Consider the following 21,820-nt stretch of genomic DNA (forward strand, 5'->3'; position numbering starts at 1 on the left):
AGGGTATTCGAAGGAAAGCAGAGAAGTCGACTTGAACCCGCCTGCTCTAGCCTGCTAATCCACGAAGCAAGTTCTTGCTTATATAGCCGATAATAATTGTTCTATGGAGACTAAGATAGGGCTGATAAGTCAAGCTTTTGTTATTTACATGTGCCATCGACAACTTCCTCGAACTTGCTAATGTGTCTGACCGTGTTTTTTTTTTTTTCTTTTCAAAGAGTAGATAAAAATTGAATGATCTAGACCATCTAGAATATAGTAATCCAGTGACTGTTTCTCACACTGAAAACATACAAGCCGGGCCGAGGGTAGATAAGCGCTTGTATTCCGGCTGAACGAGCGAGATTAAAAGAGGAGGGAAGGCAGGGACGCTAACCAGGGGTCACTTCCGGTGGTACTAAGTTAGTATGCTTAGCGGTAGAACGTTTTTACGTGGTCGTGGTACTTTGCCGTATTCGACAAGTAAAATGTCATTTTTTCTCTTTTTTTTTAGAGCGCAGCTCTTAGGCGCCCGTTCCTGCGTTTCGCGTCGTCGTTGTCTTTCCGCGTAATCGAGCAAACGAGCACAGTGAAGGGTGAAAGAGCGAACGCAGAGCGCAGCGGGCGATCAAAGACGGCGATAGAGAAGAGAGCGCGAGGAGGAAAATGGAGCAGGAGGGTGCAGCGGGATCATCGGGTGGAAAGCGGAGGAGGAGGGCACGGCGAAAGCGCCAGAAGAAAATCGTAGTGCCGCACAAGATGGGCTCTGCGGCGACGACCTCTACGAGATGGCGCCAGAGTAGCGCGCCGTCGTTTGCGCACCGCTGGCATGCGGCTAGCACGTCCACCGATACCATATTTGGAAACAAAGCGCTGCATGAGCGGAGGTCTGTCTGCGGCGGCTACTGATGATGATGATGATGATGATTTATTGGCATCCCCTTTGAGACGGGGCGGCGACAAATAGTCACCTAGCCTGCTTGATTTAATCAGGTATACTATACATGTTCTTTATCTAGCATTTTTGTATACCTCTCATTATTATTTTTCTTTTTCAAAAATTTATCTTGTGCCGCTGCCTATGATTTTAAGAGATCAGGTCGTATCCATCTTTTCCCTGCTTTTTTTCCACCAGTACTCCAATCGTCTCTTGCTGATCTCTACAGCTGATCTGTTTATGTTTCCTTCCACTTTGAAACCAAGCGCTTCTGGGAGTTGCACGTTACCTACGGTTCTCGCTGGGTGGATCCCGTCGCATTCCATCAGGATGTGCTGAGTGGTTTCTGGCTCTTTACTGCAGCATGCACATGTCTCATCTAGTTCCGAATATTTGTTCCGATATGTTTTCGTCCTTAGGCAACCGGCTCGAGCCTCAAATAGCAAGGCACTGCCCTTTGTGTTATCGTACAGATTTTCCCTTCTAATTTCTTTCTTCTCATTCTTGTAAATCTCCATTGTCCTTTTTGTTTCCATTCTTTGCATCCAATTCACGGTCTCTATTTCTCTCACTTTCTTTCTGATGACTCCTAGTTGTACATTTACAGTTTCGATTATCCTGTACTTGGTTGCCAACTTAATTGACCTCTTCCTCCATTCTGTGTCCACGCTTTTCATGTAGAGATACTTGTGCACTTTAGCCGCCCATTTATTTTCATCCATGTTCCTGAGGCTTTCTTCAAAACTAATTTTGCTCTGTGCTTCTCTGACTTCAAAAGAGGCCCAACCCATGTCACCCTGCACTGCCTCATTTGTGGTATTACCATGGGCTCCCAAAGCCAACTGACCTACTGATTTTTGGTTAACTTCCAAACCCGACAAGATATGCGATTTTAAGCATATAATGGCATTTGCGAATGTTAGCGCTGGCACCATTACTCCTTTCCAGATTCCACGCACCACCTCATACTTATTGTGGCCCCACAGTGCTCTGTGTTTCATTATTGCTACATTCCGCTTCCCCTTTATTTTCAGATTATCTTGGTGGTTGTTTGAGTAATTCTTTCCTTCGTTTATGTGTACGCCGAGGTACTTATAGGTATGTGTACGCCGAGGTACTTATAGGTACTGTTAATCGCGCCCACGCGTCACCAACGCGCTGCGTCTCGCGATCTCCCGATTAGCGAGGCAGTCGCGCCACACTTCGCTCCATTTGCAATGTACCGCACGGGACAGATTGTCCGCGCCAGCCAATATACCGCGATATGAAAACACGTATAGAGCTGCGCTCAAATTTCGTATTATGGCGTATCGTAATCGTCGGTGAATTTCTTGCTTTTTTTTTTTCAAAAGCAGGACATGCAAACGGCAAACCTAACGTACACAACAATGCATAAAGACGTGAGACTTGCTCCTGAAAAGTTGACAGCCTTCGCTCCTTTTCCTACTTCATACATTGATTCCATGACATGGCTTTCCGCACGTTTGGACAGAAAGAACAATGCGTAACATTTGCGACAGCATATTCACGTGCTTGTCTCTCAAAGCTCCTGCAGTGAGCCGCCTGACAATGACGAAGTAAAGATGACAGCGCTTGCCTAATAGCGCTATAAGTTTCTATTTTTGAAGGCCTGAAGGTTAATACTCGCGTGCCACGACCCATCGCAAACATCACACGAGAGGCACGCCTCGTTGGTTACACGTGCAAATATTGTAAAACTATTTTGCTTGAGTTTGCCAAACACAACTTCCTCGTTAAGAGTCTGAAACTCTTCAGAGCTCACCCAGTTTCTGCTCAGCCGAGCCAAGCGAGAATGGTGGAAAAGGCTGCCTACCTCACTCTGAAGACGCTGCTCCATGTCCCCGCAGAAAGGAGCTGTTTGTCACTGCTGCACAGCGAACATACTCTCGCGAGCTCTACATTTACTTGATGCACGCAACTCGCAATTTTCTCTAGCAGATAAAAAGTTGTTTTCCAGTGGCGGTGTCTGCGGGAATGGGTAGGACAATGGGAGAAACGAGCTAATTGGAATACTAACGTAATTGCAAATACCCCATTAATCGCAACAACACGCGGTAACCAGCTATGGGAATGAATAACGCGAAGAAAAAATCAGTGCGAAGAACGGCGAAGAACGAGTGCTCACTCGCATTTATCACACGAAGTGATGTCGTACAGTGCCTTACAAACTTAATTAATCGTCCCTGTCCTGATTAACAAAAAAAGGAAAAAAAAAAAGAAGAAAAAAGCTACCGCAACGTGTGGGCAGCTGCAGCCAATAAAGCTGCTGACGGTCGCAGGCGTTGCACTTTGTTTTAGGGCGTGAGCGTTAGAACGCAGACGCTGCATACTAAACTACCATGCACAGCGCGTCGCATTAGGAGCTTGGAGAGATTCAATTTCCCCCTCTTCCCATGAAGAAATCTATATACACAAAGAAGGTGCGTCGCCAAACACTGCTAGCGTTCGCTTGGCCCCTCTGTTGTGATGGTAATCGCTTTGGACACCGCAGGGCATTATAGAGTGACATCCCGTACGCCACACAAGCGGCGCTTTCTGAAACAATCCGACGCCTATCTGCAGGTATGCAAAATGTGTAACTTTTTTACTTAGCGCACATACCGCATTCACGCTAATTAAACACAGCCGCGACCTGGGGCACGTGCTTAAAGTTTAAGGGCATTTAGATGCAGTAAGATGCACTCCTGAGTCCTTTCTAAAAAATGATCAAAAGACGACGTCGCTGGGGGTGCTTTAGTTCGCTTTAATACGGTTAATTTGGTTTGATCTCAAAACAGCGGGCCTGCAGTGGCACTATCGTAAGTGCACCCTTTTGCTGAGCCACTAAACTCGCGGACTCCTTCGGGGGCCCAGCCTGAATGCTACCAATTAAAAATCTTATTTCGCTAGGGGAGAATAATCCATTATACTCCCCCGAGGTTTATGTATACCTTCCTCGCACTTGAAGCAGTTGTCGTTTTTTTTTTTTCTTTTTATCCTTACGTGCTTGCTTTTTTTTTTCTTTTTTCTTTTCGCAACGGGTTCTTGAACGAATAAATTGCATTTAAAAATGAATCAACAACTTGCCGCCTATGCTGTCCGCACGTGGTACACACTCGCCGTGGGGGCCGCTCAGTCGCTATAGGGCGTTCAGCCGGTGAATACAAGGTGGCCGGTTCGATTACCGCCCACTGAAACCGCGTTTCGATGTGGTGGAACGCAAAATTCCCGGGCGCGCAGCTTTGGGTACACATTAAGAAAACTCGGGAAGTCAAAATTAATCCGGAGCCCTCCATGTAGGGCGCCTCTCATATCCCCATTGTTGCCTTGGAATGTCGACCATGCACATGAATCAAACAACAACAAAAATATCATATGCAACAACTGTCGAAGGCAGACGCGAAGGACAGAAATGATCCTAAATTAAAGAAGTCGGAGACATGGTTGGGAAAAAAAAAACACATTTTATGGTCATACATGTTTCAGCCGCGTTCTTAGAACGCGTTTAACGTTGTATCCCTGTGAGGAGTACAGACCAAGGCCTTCTTTGGGCCCATGATATGAGGCAAGTTTACATTCACCCTCCTCAAGTATACAAGTACAGTGGTATAGGTTGTCCGACTAGTTGTGTTACTCAAAGCCTATACAGCAGAGCATGGACATGCGCAGCGCTGCATGCTCACTGCTAGCGCTCGCCGGTCATCTTATCACTTGAATAGCATATTTTTCACGCATACGCAAAATAGGATTCATGCAACAAATGGCTTGGCCGGGACGCAATAAAGGATTCCTGAAACCAACAGTCTCGTGTGTTGCAATAATTATGTTCAGTTGAAGCAGCTAGTGTCGTATATAATGCCCTGTCACCCCTTCATGGCTGTATAGGCGTGTGACCATGATTATTGCGGGGACACCCGCCTCAATCGTTTAAAATGCATTGAAATTCCTTGTTGTAAAGTAATGCTGAAACCTGTTGGAGGGATATTGGAGAATGTTATAACGACTATTTGAATTAGTAAACTGAAAATCACATTCGTCTTGTTGCACCAGATTTGCACACGCAGTCGTGGCTCAGCGTCGACTCTCCGAGGTGTGCTATTACTGCCTCAATAAGTGCCTCGGCCAGATAAGTTTGTGTCGAAATGAATGTTTAATTGTCCTTCTGACCAACATATACGCCATTTTCAAGAACGCAAGGTGCTCTTGTCGGTACTTCGGGCGTACAACACAAGAGCAGTTAATTTGCGTGAGTCAAAGGTGAATATATTTTCGTTTGTCAAATCTATACACCTTATTTTTATTATGTAAATGTCACCTAGACGATATTTCCTTTCTTTTTTTCTTTAATGTGTTTCTTCTTGCAAGTTCTTTTTCTTTTTTCGAAGCTTTAACTTCGCTCTCACGCTATAATAGTCAGAGCACCCCTTACCTTGTTCGATGCCACATTTCCTTTGAATGCTACAACACTAGTATTGATGGGACGAACAAGTCTATTTGGTGTATATGTTGTAGTGTGTCAGTATTGCCAGGGATTTTTAGGTACCAAACTATCGTAGATGGCTGCTCTCGTTACTGGGACCTTCATTTCTTCCTCAAGTACGCCCCTATAGGTACAGGTCATGATTTCCCCCGGCCCCGTGAGCCTTTCTCCTTCAAGATCGTGGACGGTGCAGCAGTGCAAGCGACGCTTGCGAGAGATGAATTACGCTGCAGAAGTTCGCGCAGCGCGAAACACACACATGAACGCACCCACTCGCGCAGGATGTATACGCGCAGTTCTGCTGCGTTCACCAAGACTTAATGGCTGTGGCGGAGGCCGGCTTGTGGCCCACCATGGTCGGGTACAGAAGCACGTCCGGCGGCTGGGTGGGCGGCTGCGGCTGCGCCGGCGGCGGCGGGCCCAGGGTAGCGGTGCCGGCAAAGTATGGGTGCATTGGGTACGCGGACGGAGCAAACGGCACGGCAGCCGGCTTGCCATCACGCACCAGCACGGGCACAGCCACGCGGCGCGCGGTGGCAGCCGCCACCATCTCCAGGGACTTGTCCTGCTTCTGGCGTTTGCACTTGTAACGCCGGTTCTGGAACCAGATCTTCACCTGCGTCACAAGGACAGCGATCGCAAAGGTACACGCGGCGATGTTTTTTTCCATTTCGACAGAACGCGGTAAACCTTAAGAGTTAGTGGACAAGAGCGTGAGTGGCGAGGACTGCTATATAGTGCGTGGCCTAAAAAGCCGCCAAGAGTTAGCAGGTGACATCTTCTAGGTGTTCGCTAACTTTTGTAAATGCCCTAATCGAAGCGTTTGTCAGCAGCACTTATTTAGCGCTATACGTGTTTCCCAAAACGCATGCCAAATAGTTCTTTTTAATTCTCAATTATTAATCATGGTCATGATCCAGCGCGAGGTCAAAATTATACTTCATTCTAGATGATTATGACCATGATTCTTTTAAAGTAAATGGGTCAATGTATGGAGCAAAATTTATGAGCACCAAAATAAATGGAGAAGATGAATTCGTACTTCTTTCTGTTGCTCTCTAGCGGCTTGCTGTGGCCGGGGACAGCGTTGTTTGAAAACAAAAAAAAAGTTAATATTTCCGTCTAGGAGGACCCTGGTCTTGGCTTCTTGGCCAGACATATTTTGGGGATCAAAGAAATCAATATCGACAGGCAAGCAACACCAACTTGAGCACTTTTCTTGCATCTATACCCGCTCCGTGCTCAAAAATTCCGCCTTCTTTTCTCTCCAGTACGCACTCAAGGTATAGAATAAGAATACAAAGACATCGGAAAGAACGTACTCCTTTATTTGCAGAGACGACTGGTTCTGCTGACTCCCTGGTCTCTGTCCCAAGTAGTGAAAAAGGAAACGTGGCTTCTCCATGAAAAAAAAAAAAGGCGTTCCTGGCGCCACTGGTGGAGCCAAAAGTAAACTAGTCATATGCCCCAATATCTCCTAAGCACTAACAATGTATAGAAAATCAAGAGACGGGTACTTTGCTCATGCGCAATAAGAGCGCCGAAATGCTGAACATAGCCCCATAGCATGCTTCATATGTTTCAGAAAGTTCCGCTTCGGTGCTCTTACAATTTATGCCATGCCCATTTGCCTTTACTTTAACTTGCGCGTCACTGATCGTATTACCCATACAAATACAAAAGTAAATGCCTGTTCCGCACTTTCTCAACGAAAACTGTCACATAGGGCAACGATAAAATGATCACAGGAATATAGTTTCGATACAGAGCGGAAGATTCGCGAGAAGAATGACGGCCATACACTCACTGTGCGAGTACCTTTACTGCATAGAACCAAAGCGTCTCCACTCAGCTTCATTTTTGTTCCTTCTCTCTCTTTTTTATTTCGCAAAAGACCTTAGTTCAGCATGTGACGCGCGCTCCGTCGAAACAGCAGGTCCTCCGATCGCTTGAAGCTACGACATCTGGGGCCACTCTGCCTCTATCTTTTCCCAGAACATATCGCTGGCTGTATTATCTGAGGTACATCGGTTCTGATGTAAAGTTTCGCGTGTCTCAGTAGGCACGTAAACCTGAACGCGATGATTACGCAGTGCTCTCATGCCGAATCGGGCCTGCAGATACAGTAAAGTGTGGCAGCTTTCATTCCTATAAATCCTTTGGTCGATTTGACCTCGTTAATGTATAGCATAGCCAACAGCCAGCAGCAGTACTTCACTATACTCTGATTACGAAACGTCAATGCATTTTGCTTGGACGTACAGGACACAGGGTGTCGTACACATGGTTCATAGGATCATACATCGGGCCCACCTTTTTAACCTAATAAAGTGTGCCGCTCTCTCTCTCTCTCTCTGACCCTAACTGTTCTCATTTCTCTATACTGTTGATATACAGGGTGTCCCAGCTATCACGCAGCACGATTTAAAAAAAAAGAGGAACGGCGTTACGCGAAGCAAACCTAGCACGTATTGTTTCCAGTACAGTGGAGTAGCCGCCACTAATTTTTTCGTTACTGAGATTTAAATAATTAATTCTAATTAATTATCTAACTCGAGAAGTACTGCCCTAATTATCAAAGTGTCAATGAGAAAGTTGTAGAGCAACATGAAAAACTCCCGATACAGCTTTCTATTGCTCAATACGTGCTACATGAAAGTGTCTTTCCGAGCGTGAAAGAAGCCCGCAAATGCATGCAGAATTGCCGCACGACTGGCCGCTCGAGGCACTTTGCGTGTATTCGCGGGCTTGTTTCATGCTCGGAAAAACACTTTTATGTAGCACGTACTGAGCAACAGAAAGCTGTATCGGGAGTTTTTCATGTTGCTCTACAACTTTCTCATTTACATTTTTGATAATTAGGACAGTACTTCTCGAGTTCAATAATTAATTACAAATAATTAATTAAATCTCAGTAACGAAAAAATTACTGGCGGCTACTCCAGTGTACTGGAAACACTACGCACTAGGTTTGCTTCGCGTAACGCCGTTCCTCTTTTTTTTAAATCGTGCTGCGTGATAGCTGGGACACCCTGTATAGTCATTATGCGAGATATATGGTGCATTATGCGAGCTTTTCCAGGGGAAAAGCTGCCGGAGAAGATGGAATAACAGTCGATTAAATCAAAGATGGAGGAGATATCATGCTAGAAAAGCTTGCGGTCCTTTATACGCAATGCCTCATGACTTCAAGTGTACCAGAGAGCTGGAAGAACGCCAGCATTATACTAATCCATAAGAAGAGAGATGTTAAAGAATTGAAGAATTATAGACCCATTAGCTAGATCAGAGGTGGCCATAGCGCTAGAAGACACGGACAAGAACGAGAGAACAGGACGAGCGCTCGTCTTGTTCTCTCGTTCTTATCCGTGTCTTCTAGCACTATGACCACCTCTGATGCATCTAACCAACTAGCCCAAAAAGCAATACTTGTAGACAGGGGCGGATCCAGGTTTTTTCTGAGGGGGGGGTCAGCTTCTGTCACTGATGATGATGATGATGATGATGATGATGATGATGATGATGATGATGATGATGATAGTAGCCTTTCTTATTTACCGAAATTCACCGTTTCTGCTCACGACAAACCCGCGTTTCATACGGCTAGAGCAACACCTGTAGCCCGCCGTGGTGGCTCAGTTAGTCCAGGCGTTGCGCTGCTGAGCACGAGATCGCGGGATCGAATCCCGGCTGCCGCGGCCGCATTTCGATGGAGGCGAAATGCAAAAACGCCCGCGTGCTTCCGTTGTAGTGCACGTTAAAGAAACCCAGGTGGTCAAAATTAATCCGGAGCCTTCCACTATGGCGTGCCTCATAATCAGAACTGGTTTTGGCACGTGAAACCCCAGAAAGAGGAAGAAGACCTGTAGCGAAGCCAGGTATCGGTTTCTCCGAGCTTATAGGAAAAGGACGTTACCCAATACAGCCATGTGCATGGCGGCTGTGCCTGATAATACAGGGTGTTCAAAACTAAGCTTTATGGTTTTCTTAAAATTAGGCACTGGGAGGCAAATGAAGACCGCCGGTACAAATAAGTTTGTGGCCAGGGGGAACAAAGTGAGATGATAATTATCGCTGTGAGCAGCCTAATTAACCAAAATTGAACAATTATTTTTTTGTAGACTGCAGTAAGTGGGCATGTTTGTATAGAAAACTTAGAGGCAGTCATGTTTCTACACAGTATCAGTCGGAAGAATTATTGTAGCGTGTCCGTGCTCCGAGATATCCGACTCCAAATTTCAATTGTTGTACTGCGCAGAGTTATCGAGTCGCCGCGAGAGCGGTTTATGCTTTGTGTTGCTGTGGAAGGGAGGCATTTTGAACATTTTTAGGGCATTCACATCTTGATGGGTGAAGTGTTGTCATGAGATTTGTGCATGACAACACCAAACTTAAAGCGGCAGTATGAAATATTCGTTAGCATAGCTAAAAAGGTTTCTGCTGTCGATGGTGCAGTTGGTGCTCTTGATTTCAATAAAACTTACCATACTTGGAAATCAGCAGTCACTTTATTTGCGTAGCCCAGGCAAGGACCATGCCCGGTTGTCTAGTCACCATTACGCACGCGCACTGCCCTCCGGCTTCTCCGCTCGCGCCATTATCTCGGCATGGCAGCTGCCGCCATCTTTACAGGCTGCGCGGTCGCGTGTTACGACAGCGGTTACGGGTTCTTCGATATTTTTTTTTTTCATTTTGTCAGCCGTGAGGGGAAGGGGGACAGTTATTATCTTTGCCAATGCCTCCGCCCCGTTGTCAGACTCTACACCTCACGCAACAGCCGCGTCACATCAGGGAGGAGCTTTGCGCCGATCCTCACTCTCTTGCAAGTTGCATGCGTAATCGTGCGAACGACAATTAAAATTTGGAGTTGGATATCTCGTAGCACAGACATGCTAGAAGAATTCTTCCAAGTGAAACTGTGTAGAAACACGACTGCCTCTAACTTTTGAATACAAACATACACACTTACTGCAGTCAATAAAAAGTTAATTATTCAATTTTAGTTGATTCGGCTGCTAACAGCAATAATTATATCATCTCACTTTGTGTCCCCCTGGCCACATAACTTATTTGCGCAGGTGTTCTTCACGTGCCTCCCAGTGCCTAATTTTAAGAACACCATAAAGCTTAATTTTGAACACCCGGTATATCTAGCCTGTTTTGTTTCTTAAAATAAAATTTGGGATGATCTGTGGCAGGTTCGTTATAAATGCGTAAGCACGCGCCCATTTTTGGAGTTCTATTGGGACACCTTGATTGCCTTAAGAAGATCCTTGTGTTCGGCTGAGACACCTTCGTTTGCTTTGGAGGACTAACTCCCCTATTCTCAAACAGCCCTCGACTCGAAGCTCTTCCTCCACTCCACCTTGTTGAGCACAGCGCCGCCTCCCGACTGATAAAGACGCGACAATTATAAAGAATTCCCGTGAATGGTCATGAAGCTCAGTGAACACTTCTTTGGAGGGATGGCGGTGCTATCTTTCCTCTTGAGTCGACGTGTTGTGTTGACTAGAGGAACATTCTTGAATACGGGCGTAACGCCCCGCTCCAACGCGGCAACCAATACGCTGGGTGTTTACGATATGCGAATCACCGCGTATGAAGACTCACGCTGGGTGTTTACGATATGCGAATCACCGCGTATGAAGACTCACGACGCCACCTACAAGAAGAAGGATGTGGCGTGTTAGCCGAGAGCGCGAGCCAGCGTCTTCATGTTTTGTTTCCCACTCGACGTCATCCTTTTACACAAGGTGCGCATCTGCTCCTGTTTCTCTAACCACGCGACGCCATCCTAGACCAGCGCGCTCGCGTTGGCCGTTGACGTCACGCTCCCGCGAGAACGCTTCGCCCATGCTCCGCGAGAACGCCCACTCAGATAAAAGGATCCGGCGGGTTTGAGCCTCCTATGCTTAATGTACGACAATAAAACTGCGAAGTTACAATGAAAAACTTGTAGCGTACGAACGGTACTGTGCTCGTGCTGGATATTGTCAACGTGTAACTGTGATCACAGTTTAAAAAATGTTGCCTATGAGTAGTTCTTAGTTTAGCTGTTAGTTGTTATTAATTATATATAAACACTTCAGCGAGAGATCTCTTTCATTAAGCAGGTTGGGCGCGGAACCGATGACATCCAATGAGGCAACCGATGACACCCCGAGGGGGAGCTAAGTTAATCAGGTGCGAAGGCGCTCGCGCGCACATCGGCGTGCTTGGCAAAAGGGACGTCCCCTCGTTCATTCGACGCACGGCCGGAGCCAGGAGGTCCAAGGTGTTCATGAGAAAAAATAACTACGGCAACTTCGCGAAACCACACCCCTACGGAATACAACTAAGCTTGTGAGTAAGCTAGCTTTACTTCTACATGGCTGCTACAACTGGTACTCGCGAAAAATACTTTTGAAGAATGCTGGTGGCCATATTTTTTTGCGACAGGGCCATCCCCCTGTCAGAGAGCGGGCGATGCAGAAATCTGAGGGGGGGGGGGGGGGGTCAGGACATCCGGACATCCCCCCTGGATCCGCGCCTGCTTGTAGACTCCATTAGCTAGCTTTCAGTATTCTATATTCACAAAGATAATTTCTAATAGAATCAGGGCAACACTTGACTTCAGCCAATCAAGAGAACAGGCTGGCTTCAGGAAGGGATATTCTACGATGGATCATATCCATGCCATCAACCAGGTAATAGAGAAATCTGAGGAGTACAATCAACCTCTCTATATGGCTTTCGTAGATTATGAAAAAGCATTTGATTCAGTAGAGATACCAGCAATCATAGAGGCATTACGTAACCAAGGAGTACAGGATGCATACGTGAATATATTGGCAAATATCTACAAGGACTGTACCGCAACCTTGGTTCTCCACAAGAAAAGTAGAAAGTTACCTATCAAGAAAGGGGTCAGGCAAGGAGACACAATCTCTCCAATGCTCACTGCATGCTTAGAAGAAGTATTCAAGCTCTTAGACTGGAAAGGCTTAGGAGTGAGGATCAACGGCGAATATCTCAGCAACCTTCGGTTTGCAGCTGACATTGTCCTATTCAGCAACAATGGGGACAAATTACAACAAATGATTGCGGACCTTAACCGCGAAAGTGTAAGAGTGGGGTTGAAGATTAATATGCAGAAGACAAAGATAATGTTCAATAGCCTGGCAAGGGAACAAGAATTCAGGATCGCCAGTCAGCCTCTAGAGCCTGTAAAGGAGTACGTTCATCTAGGTCAACTACCCACAGGGGACCCTGATCATGAGACAGGAATTTACAGAAGAATAAAATTCGATTGGAGTGCATACGGCGGGCATTACCAAATCCTGACTGGGAGCTTACCACTGTCGTCGAAAAGAAAAGTGTACAATCATTGCATTCTACCGGTGCTAACATATGGGGCAGAAGCTTGGAGGTTAACAAAGAATCTCGAGTATAAGTTAAGAGCCGCACAAAGAGCAATGGAACGAAAAATGTTAGGCCTAACGTTAAGAGACAGGAAGAGAGCAGTGTGGATCAGAGAGCAAACGGGGATAGCCGATATTCTAGTTGACATTAAGAGGAAAAAATGGAACTTGGCAGGCGATGTAATGCGTAGGATGGATAACCGGTGGACCATTAGAGTTACAGAATCGATACCGAGAGAAGGGAAGTGCAGTCGAGGACAGCATAAAACTAGGTGGGGTGATGAAGTTAGGAAATTTGCAGGCGCATGTTGGAATCAGCTAGCGCAAAACAGGGGTAATTGGAGATCGCAGGGAGAGGCCTTCGTCCTGCAGTGGACATAAATATAGGCTGAAGATGATGATGATGATGCGAGTCATGTGGAATAAATAAAAGCAGAGACGAAGGTCTCTGCGTTCAAACTCTTGAATTTAACACGCGATTTACTGTTCATCTTCACTCATACTCACCGACTTTGCTCAGGGTAGCGAGAGCTACGAGCCATGCCAGACAAACAGAAACTAGAACCAGAAGAAGGGCTCGGCCACTCTACGCCTCTATTCCCCCCTCGCTCGACACCGTGGAAAGATCGCAAGTGAATTAGCGGTGCCCGTCGATGTTTTTTGGGGACACGCAGCTTGTGCACTTGTTGCTATTTGGCAGACGAGCGAGGTCCGTGGCGTTCGCCAAACTGCGCGGAGCTGATTAGATGGAGCAGAGCACTGCTATCTGGGCGGCAATTACTTTCGCACCTGATTTCGTTCGAGAAATAAGTAATATACAGTTCTAAATTCTCGCAAAAAAGAAATTTTGCATACTACATAACCATATTCACAAACGGAAGTGCAGGTGGCAAAAGCCAAGGAATATCTATTTTCTCCGAGAGCACAGTGTTGCCAGGTTTGGCTTTTTATAGCCAAATTGGGCTACGGGAAAAATTTTTGGAGTCGACTTGGACGAGTTGGCTATGTGGCTATATTTGGGCTACTGAAAATCTGCGACTTCACCGTGTTTGGGCTATAAGTGGCGCCCTAATCCACGCTCCGGAGCTGGCTCTGATCGGGTAGAAGCAAATCTCGAAGGCTGTGTTTTAGCTGGCTGAGCCGGCCTCGTGGCTGTGCGTATGTGCGTGCGCGAAATGACCCCCCCCCCCCCCTCCCCCCCCCCGCCGTCGCTTTGTGCGCCGTCGCGGCTTTTACCATTTCGGGGGCGAATTAGTTCGGGACATGCTCGTCACCGAAAACGACTACGCGCTTCTTACACTAGTGTGCCGGTTTGCGCAGTAATCTTTTAAAGCTCCGCTTACACCGATTCAAACAGTGAGTGGCATCTGTTGTCTGTCCCTTTTCTTAACGCATATTATTGGCGTGCTAGAGACCTAAGATAGCGGCCAGGCTGATGTAAATTGACACTACATAGGTAGTGTGTGTCCCAGCTAATCCGGGCCAAGCTAACTGAAAAAAAAAACAAAAAAAAACGAGAGAACAAGATTGGACGATGAGACACATAACGCGAGATATCGTAGCGCTAAATACTTGTTTTAGCTCATCAAAAAAGCCGTGAGCACGTCGATGACGCTGAACATTATTTTGTGTTCACGACAGCTAAAAAGCAGAGTTCGTAGTTAATATTACTGTAAATAACTAAAATAATAACTTACTACTATCTGTCATAAAATAAAAGCACTGATTTGCCCTCTGCAGTGATTCGCTGGAACTTAAGTCCTTCCGGGCCCAACCAAAAAGTGTTCTGTGCAAGCATGATGCTCGCTGTTCTTGGTGTAAAGGGCCGACCGTCACGGCGGCACGGACATATTGTTACGACGGGTTGTGCACAAAAGGGTCGAATGTGAAAATGTATACACAAATAAAATTGCAAATAAAAATGGCTATATTTGGCTACGAAATATTTTGCGCTTTTTTTTTTTTCTGGTTGGCTACATTTGGACTTCTCTAGCTTTTGGCTACGCCGCCTCATCGGACCTGGCAACACTGCGAGAGCACGCTGCCTTAGCGTGTAGAGGAGAAACACCTTCAACCAACCCGCCTTCAACCTGTTTTCCTGAAATTAACAAGAAATTGTGCCTTCCAAACGTTAACACAGCTTAGCGTCAGGAATATAGTTCATATTTCGTTCTTTTTTCGTAGGGTAAAGAAAGGTATGAAAAATACCCGTTAGAACTGCACGCCGTATTGAATCAATCCAAGTAATCCAACTGGTAAAATACTAGCCGGCTCTTTGTCATATTTCAATGCATGCTGCTCATATTCCCCTTTTAACGCTTTGTTGCATGTGCCCTTCCGTGTTGTGTTGTGCTTAATCTGTTGTCTTGATTTAGTTACGTACCTCCTGTTTAGGGCCTGCAGTGCATTGTAAGTAGATTTAGCAAATGAAGTAAATGGAAAGGTGGGATGGGAAATGTATAGAGACGGAATAGCGCTTTCGGGACTAGAATGAGAGAAAAATGTTAATAGATATACAGGGCGCACCGTGCACGCGTGTCGCAATAATCGCGTCGCATCACCCCGCGCGTCAGCGCGTGCGGGCATTGCGAGCAGTGTCTCATCCTTCCTACCTGAGTCGACGTGAGCTTGAGGGCATTCGCCAAGTGGTCCCTTTCCGGAGCCGAGAGGTACTTTTGCTGCTTGAAGCGCCTCTCCAGCTCGTACACCTGTGACTGTGAGAAGAGCACCCGCGGCTTCTTCCTCTTGCGCGGTCGGGCGCCGTTCTCCCGGCAGCCGCCGGACTCTACGCAAAGGATATTGCAGGCCGCCCACGTCAAGACATGGCACACCTTCCATCGTCACAGAGCTACCAGCACAAAGCTCAGAAAGCACGCGGGCTTTCGCTCGGTGTACTTCATGGAGACTTTATATATGTTGTGTGTGTGTTATGTGTCTGCCCTACGCCGTATGTCCTGTTTGTATCATTTCATTTGTCATAGCACTGACCTAGAGTAGCATGCTAAATGTGTCGCCGGGTAAATATCACCAGTTTTCATTAAACAGTCTATCTATCTATCTATCTATCTATCTATCTATCTATCTATCTATCTATCTATCTATCTATCTATCTATCTATCTATCTATCTATCTATCTATCTATCTATCTATCTATCTATCTATCTATCTATCTATCTATCTATCTATCTATCTATCTATCTATCTATCTATCTATCTATCTATCTATCTATCTATATGGGCTGCATTTCAACTTACTTCTTTCAGCCAAATCATGTGGCCAGATTAGTCAGATTAGTTTTGCTCACGTATACAATCAAACATTTTAATGCACTCTTGAAGTTGCTGCTTCAGTTGTTCTTGGTAGCTTCAGACGCGAATTCCCTTGGCGACACCTCTATACGGCTAGCTGTTTCGTCATTTCACTAATAAGGGACAAAATGAGACTGATATCTGCAGCGGGAACAACGCAGTAGGTAACGAAATTCTTCTACAGGCGGCTTAATATCTGTCTGACTGCAATACAGTAACTCGAGGAACCACTAAAGCAAGCCACCTGGGCGTCTGTTGTTTCTCTGAAAAGCCTAGCAGTTTGCTACTGTTCTACCCATGCATTGGCTGAGCGGGAGCAAAGATGACGGCATTTGCCCACCTCCGCTCGCGAGTGTAATTTTTAACTGCGAAATACGCAGCAGCTTCTCCATGAACCATAAATAGAGTGTTCTGAAGGTGAATACGATTTTCATTGCGAAATGAACACAACCATGGGGAGAAAACACGTCGTTTTTTTTGCTTAATTTATTTCGTAATGATAATGACCAGTCCACAGAGCAAGGAATAAGATACTTAGTTAGCTTTTTAAATGAATCTGAACGATTATTATTATTATTATTATTATTATTATTATTATATTATTATTATTATTATTATTATTATTATTATTATTATTATTATTATTATTATTATTATTATTATTATTATTATTATTATTATTATTATTATTATTACCACTTCGCAGTCGGCAGCGATACATTGGCCTGTTAAACTGATCGCCTGTACTTTCAGAGGTATAGTTTCCTTTGCAATCTTTTACTTCTCATTCTTTGTGAACTGCTGCCGACTGCGAAGCGTTAATATCATAACCTGTCAAGATCTCTGAAGACAACATTTGTATTGCCTGTCAAAAAAGTATGCCTCGAGATGGACGGATTATGGCGTGTTGCGAATGCAAATATTCATATCATCTCGGACAGACTTGTTCAGGTATTGCCCCTAATACCTATAATACCATGGGACAGGCGAAACGTGAAGGTTGGGTCTGCATGACCTGCAGAGCTAACAAAAAATAATCTGTTTCTTCATCCCAGTCGGATTCAGCGAAGGCAGCAGACAATAATGACGCTATTTTAGCTCTTGTTGTGGGAATCAAGGATGTCAAAAAAAAAGCCTAGAAGTACTACCGGCACTGCATGTTAAAGTTGACTCGCCGTTGCTTCTGAAAGCAGAATTCTTGAAGCTGACGAAGACCGTCTCTGATCTTGAAGACGCCGTCACTTTCTTATCAAAGCAGTATGAGGCCACGCGCGAACACTCAAGTTGTCTGAAGATGCCGCAAGGACAAGGGACAAAGAAATTCAGAAACTAAATCAGACTGTCCGGGCTCAGGCTGAGATATTGCAACTATTGCAACTATTGCAACAGCAGCAAAATAAATCTGAACAGCACAACAGAAAGGCAAACTTGGAAATCCGTGGTTTGCCGGTTGCCGATAAGGAAGATTTGAAGAAAATATTGAATAATCTTGCTGCGAAGATTAATGTACCTGAATTTTCTGTTGATGTGGATGTCATTGCTGTCCACCGCCTTTCTGGCAAGACAAATACTATCCCGACGGTCTTGGTTCGTTTCTTAACGGTAAACATGAAAGAAAACTGGATCAATGTTCGTAGAAAACTTCGACAGCTCTGAGTCGGAACTGCTCCCGACGCTCTACTTCAATGACAATCTAACCAAGGCAAATCGGCATCTGTTCTGGCTTGCCCGGGCCGCAGGCAAACAGCACAAGAACAAGTTCGTTTGGGTGAGAGGAGGCAAAATCTTCGCTAAGAAGGACGAAGACTCTCCACTCATTCGTATTAGCAATGAAACGGATATTGAAAAAAATCCAATGAATATGACTCCGTCCATTTTACTTGATTTTCCGAACTTTCGAACTTTTAAGGACAGCTTCGCTCCGAATTCTGAATTAGACTTTACTTTGGGTAATATAAATATTCGCAGTCTACGTAAATGCTGGGATGAGCTTAGAAGTATTACAGAAGATTCAACAAATTTCGTAGATGTATTTCGTGCTAACCGAAATAAATATTCCTGAATCAAGCGCACAGTTCTTTGTAATAAAAGGTTATAGTGCAAAATTTGCGACTCATTCGCATTGTCTAGGGGGTGGAATAGCAGTTTTTGTGAACGAAAAATACACAGTATCATGCATTGATGTAGATTTCACTCATGCGGAATGCTTGTGTTAAAATGTAAGCTTTTTTCAGACTACTCTTACTTTGTGAGCGCTCTACCGGCCTCCTGCAAACAGTGTCAGTCGCTTCATACTAGAATTCGAAACTGTTTTGAAGCGTTTCAGTTGTGAGGAGGTGTTTTGCATCACCGGTGATTTAAATATTGATATATTATGCCCAGGCAAAACTAAAGTGTCAGATTATTTATCTGCCCTCTCTGCTTTTGGCGTAGAAAGCACGGTTAACACATTCACACGGGAAGAAGTTGTGAATGGTCGAACAACGCATTCTTGCTTAGATCATATCGCTGTACGGGCGCCTAATCACAATCTGCATTCATGCGTGATCACGCAGCGTTTAGCAGACCACTATTTCACTGTCTGTCGTTTTAGCTTGAAGCGCGTTTTTAGCACACCTTACGGTGGGAATGTAAATAACTCAGATAAAAGAATGCGCATTGCCTTTGTTAATCAACGCAAATTGGACGAGATGATTGGCAAGTTTTATTGGTCTTCACTGATTATTGCCGGGGCGCCAGTGTTGATTTATGAACAATTTTGTTCGCAAATACGCAGTTTTCAAGACGCCTGTACTTGAATTGTTATAACTAAACAGACAAGAAGTCACAACTGGCTGACCGTAGAAATCATGGATGCAATCGCCTACCGATATTTGCAGTGGAAACGGTTTAAGCAAGCTCCAAGCAATGCTGAGCTTCGCGCTAGCTACAGAATCGCAAGAAATAAAGTCGTCGCCCGTATCCGATGCGCAAAACGACGCTACTTTCAACGTAAGTTTCAATTATCTGTTCGAAACCCGGCGAAGACATGGTCACTGATAAACCACCTACGCGGTAAAGACAATGCCAATTCAAAGCTAGCCGACGCTTTTCCAGGTGATCTTGCACAGACAGCCACAGTCTTCAATCAACATTTCGCACGCGTTTCAGGAGCAACCTCAACGGGGCCAGCTGTCCACTCTGGAAAAGAAAAAAAAAATCAGCTTCTGCGTTCTTACTGACGATAACGCTTGACGTACTCACAAGAATAGTTGCTGGGTTTAGGCGACATAAGCCAGCTGGTACAGACGGTATATCGGTATCTTTTCTCCAACGAAACTTCAACGCGCTATCCAGTATCCCTCTTGCCATACTTAATGGATTCCTAGAGACCACCACACTGCCAACAGAATTCAAAACGGCCATTGTAACGCCACTATTTAAAGGAGGAAAGAAAGGTAGTGTGGACAGTTACCGACCTATTTCGACCTTGGCCATCATGTCACAAATAATAGAAAAATTTCGCTTACAAACCATGACTTAATTTCTAGATAACTTTTCAGTTATATCAAGCCGTCAGTTTGGTTTTGTTGCGGGACGGGGCACTATTGATCTGCTCGAGGAATTTTCAGACGAATTAAACACAGCTTTAGAACAAAACATGTTTGCATGTGCATTGTTTCTTGACACTTCTAAAGTGTTCGATACTGTGAACCTCGAACTCCTGCTTGAAAAACTATACCTGCTCGGTTTCAGGGGGCCATTTTGTCAGTTCCTAAAAAAAATTATTCGTACGGCCACTCGCAGGTGATAGCTATGGACAACCAGTTAGTCATCAATAACAAATTACCTCTAAAAGCTAGAGTGCCTCAGGGCTCTATTTTATCTCCTCTTCCTTTTAATATATTTCTAAATGACTTTTCGTCCGCTGTATCGAAGTGTTTCATATTTCAGTATGCAGATGTACTGTCCTTTTAACAAAACATGTTTGTTACTCAAATGTCATTGTGTTACTCCAAGAGAATGTGTACGCTGCAATAGCCTGGTTCGCTAACAACTGTTTGCCACTAAACAAGAAAAAAACAAAAATGTTGTGTTCTAGAAATCCGCTTAAAACAACTGTTACAAATTTACCACTGTTTCTGCACTGTCCTAATTGCCAATCATGTCAGTGTGTCCCCGTAGAATATGTCATCTCTATTAAATACCTTGGTGTTTTCTTTTACAGTGACCTCTCATAGAATGATCATATGGCATACATTTGCGGCAGGCTCAGAAGTGTTTCATCGAACTTTTTAACATTAAATCCATTGTTCCGATGCCTGTAAAGATCACTATCGCGCACGCCTTAGCATAAAGTGTTTTACGTTATGGCATTACATAGTTCGGTTTTTGCTCTTCTCGCTGGCAGTGTCGAATTGATAGAATTCTAAAAAAATATAATGAAATTTATTGCATATAACTCTTCCTCGGCTGATAATGTGAACTTGTTTATACGTCTGGGTCGATCTTCCGTCGTTGAAAACATTGTTCACTCAAACGGTTGTGGTAACACACTTCTGGAACCCCGATTTCAAACAGGAATATATTGCTCTCCGTGCCCTACGGAAAACATTGCGTTTTATAGCACCCTACTGCAGCACACGATTTGGCAAAGCTAGCAGGTGTGCTTATGTCCCAAGAATATTCAATGACCTACCTGATGATATTTTTACTGTAACCACAAAACGAAACTTGAAAAAATTGTAGAAGGCATTATAATCTATGTATAATGCTAAATATTGTTGTCTTTTCTCGTTATATTGTATCTTGTCGTTCTATGTCTCTGATTTCAGGGAGTTTTTGTGTTATTTAAACTTGATTTTGTTGTTGTTATGAGCTTCGCCCGCTTTTTATTGCTGTACATGTTGCCATTTCGTTTCTGTTTGCCGACGTGCCGGGCCAAGTCACGCAAGCCATTTCCTTGCCTTTGACGGGCCTGCCTTCTGATGTACAAATATTGTAAGATGGCAACAATGAATAATAATAATAATAATAATAATAATAATAATAATAATAATTATTATTATTATTATTATTATTATTATTATTATTATTATTATTATTATTATTATTATTATTATTATTATTATTATTATTCATGTGTATTATGCCTATAAAATTGATCAAGATTGCATAGCATATCTGTATCATTCACATAAGAATACTGATATTAGCACGGAAGATATACGGCATTTCCAGACTGGATGTTAAATGTTTCTTCAGGTGATAAGAATGCTGACATGATTAATGGGCGATATTTGAAAATTATTTCTATCTACTCGTATTGAGGCGGTGTTCTCAAGACTTCAAAGTTTGCGGGATGGAGAAGCTTCAATGCTTTTAACCCTGTAATGTCCAACGTATCATCATATGCTACATTGAAGTCGATGCCTCAAAATACTGCTTTGTGTGCAGCTAACTTAATGCAAAGTTCATTGTTCAGTTTTGTAAATGCCATACGGAAGCTCCAGCCAGGCATAGTTTAATAAATCAATTACTAATTAAATGATTGATATGATAAATAAATTATACTTCAAATAACATTTGATTTTTTTTTTACAAATGTACTTTCCATGGCTAGAAATCAAAGGGAACAGTTTGTTCCATTTTTCTTGGTGCAGAACTGTGCGTGGACATTAAAGGGTTAAGGTACAGCAATTTGAAAGGAACAAGAAAGGGAATAGCAAAAGCATG

The 21,820-nt window shown here is 44.2% G+C and overlaps 1 protein-coding gene across 1 annotated transcript in view; it reads right to left on the bottom strand.

The window, feature by feature from the left end:
- Positions 1-4,374: 4,374 nt before the first annotated feature.
- Positions 4,375-21,820, bottom strand: part of LOC119463829 (homeobox protein Nkx-2.5) — a 46,060-nt gene continuing 28,614 nt past the window's right edge. The window contains exons 2-3 of the mRNA XM_037724651.2: positions 15,409-15,581; positions 4,375-6,012 (exon numbers count right to left, since the gene is read on the bottom strand). Coding sequence (XP_037580579.1) covers positions 5,704-6,012; positions 15,409-15,581 — 482 coding nt within the window. The 3' untranslated portion in view covers positions 4,375-5,703. The remainder of the gene's footprint in view (positions 6,013-15,408; positions 15,582-21,820) is intronic.

This window comes from Dermacentor silvarum, chromosome 1 (assembly GCF_013339745.2).
Source record: "Dermacentor silvarum isolate Dsil-2018 chromosome 1, BIME_Dsil_1.4, whole genome shotgun sequence".
In the NCBI taxonomy this organism is placed as follows: domain Eukaryota; kingdom Metazoa; phylum Arthropoda; class Arachnida; order Ixodida; family Ixodidae; genus Dermacentor; species Dermacentor silvarum.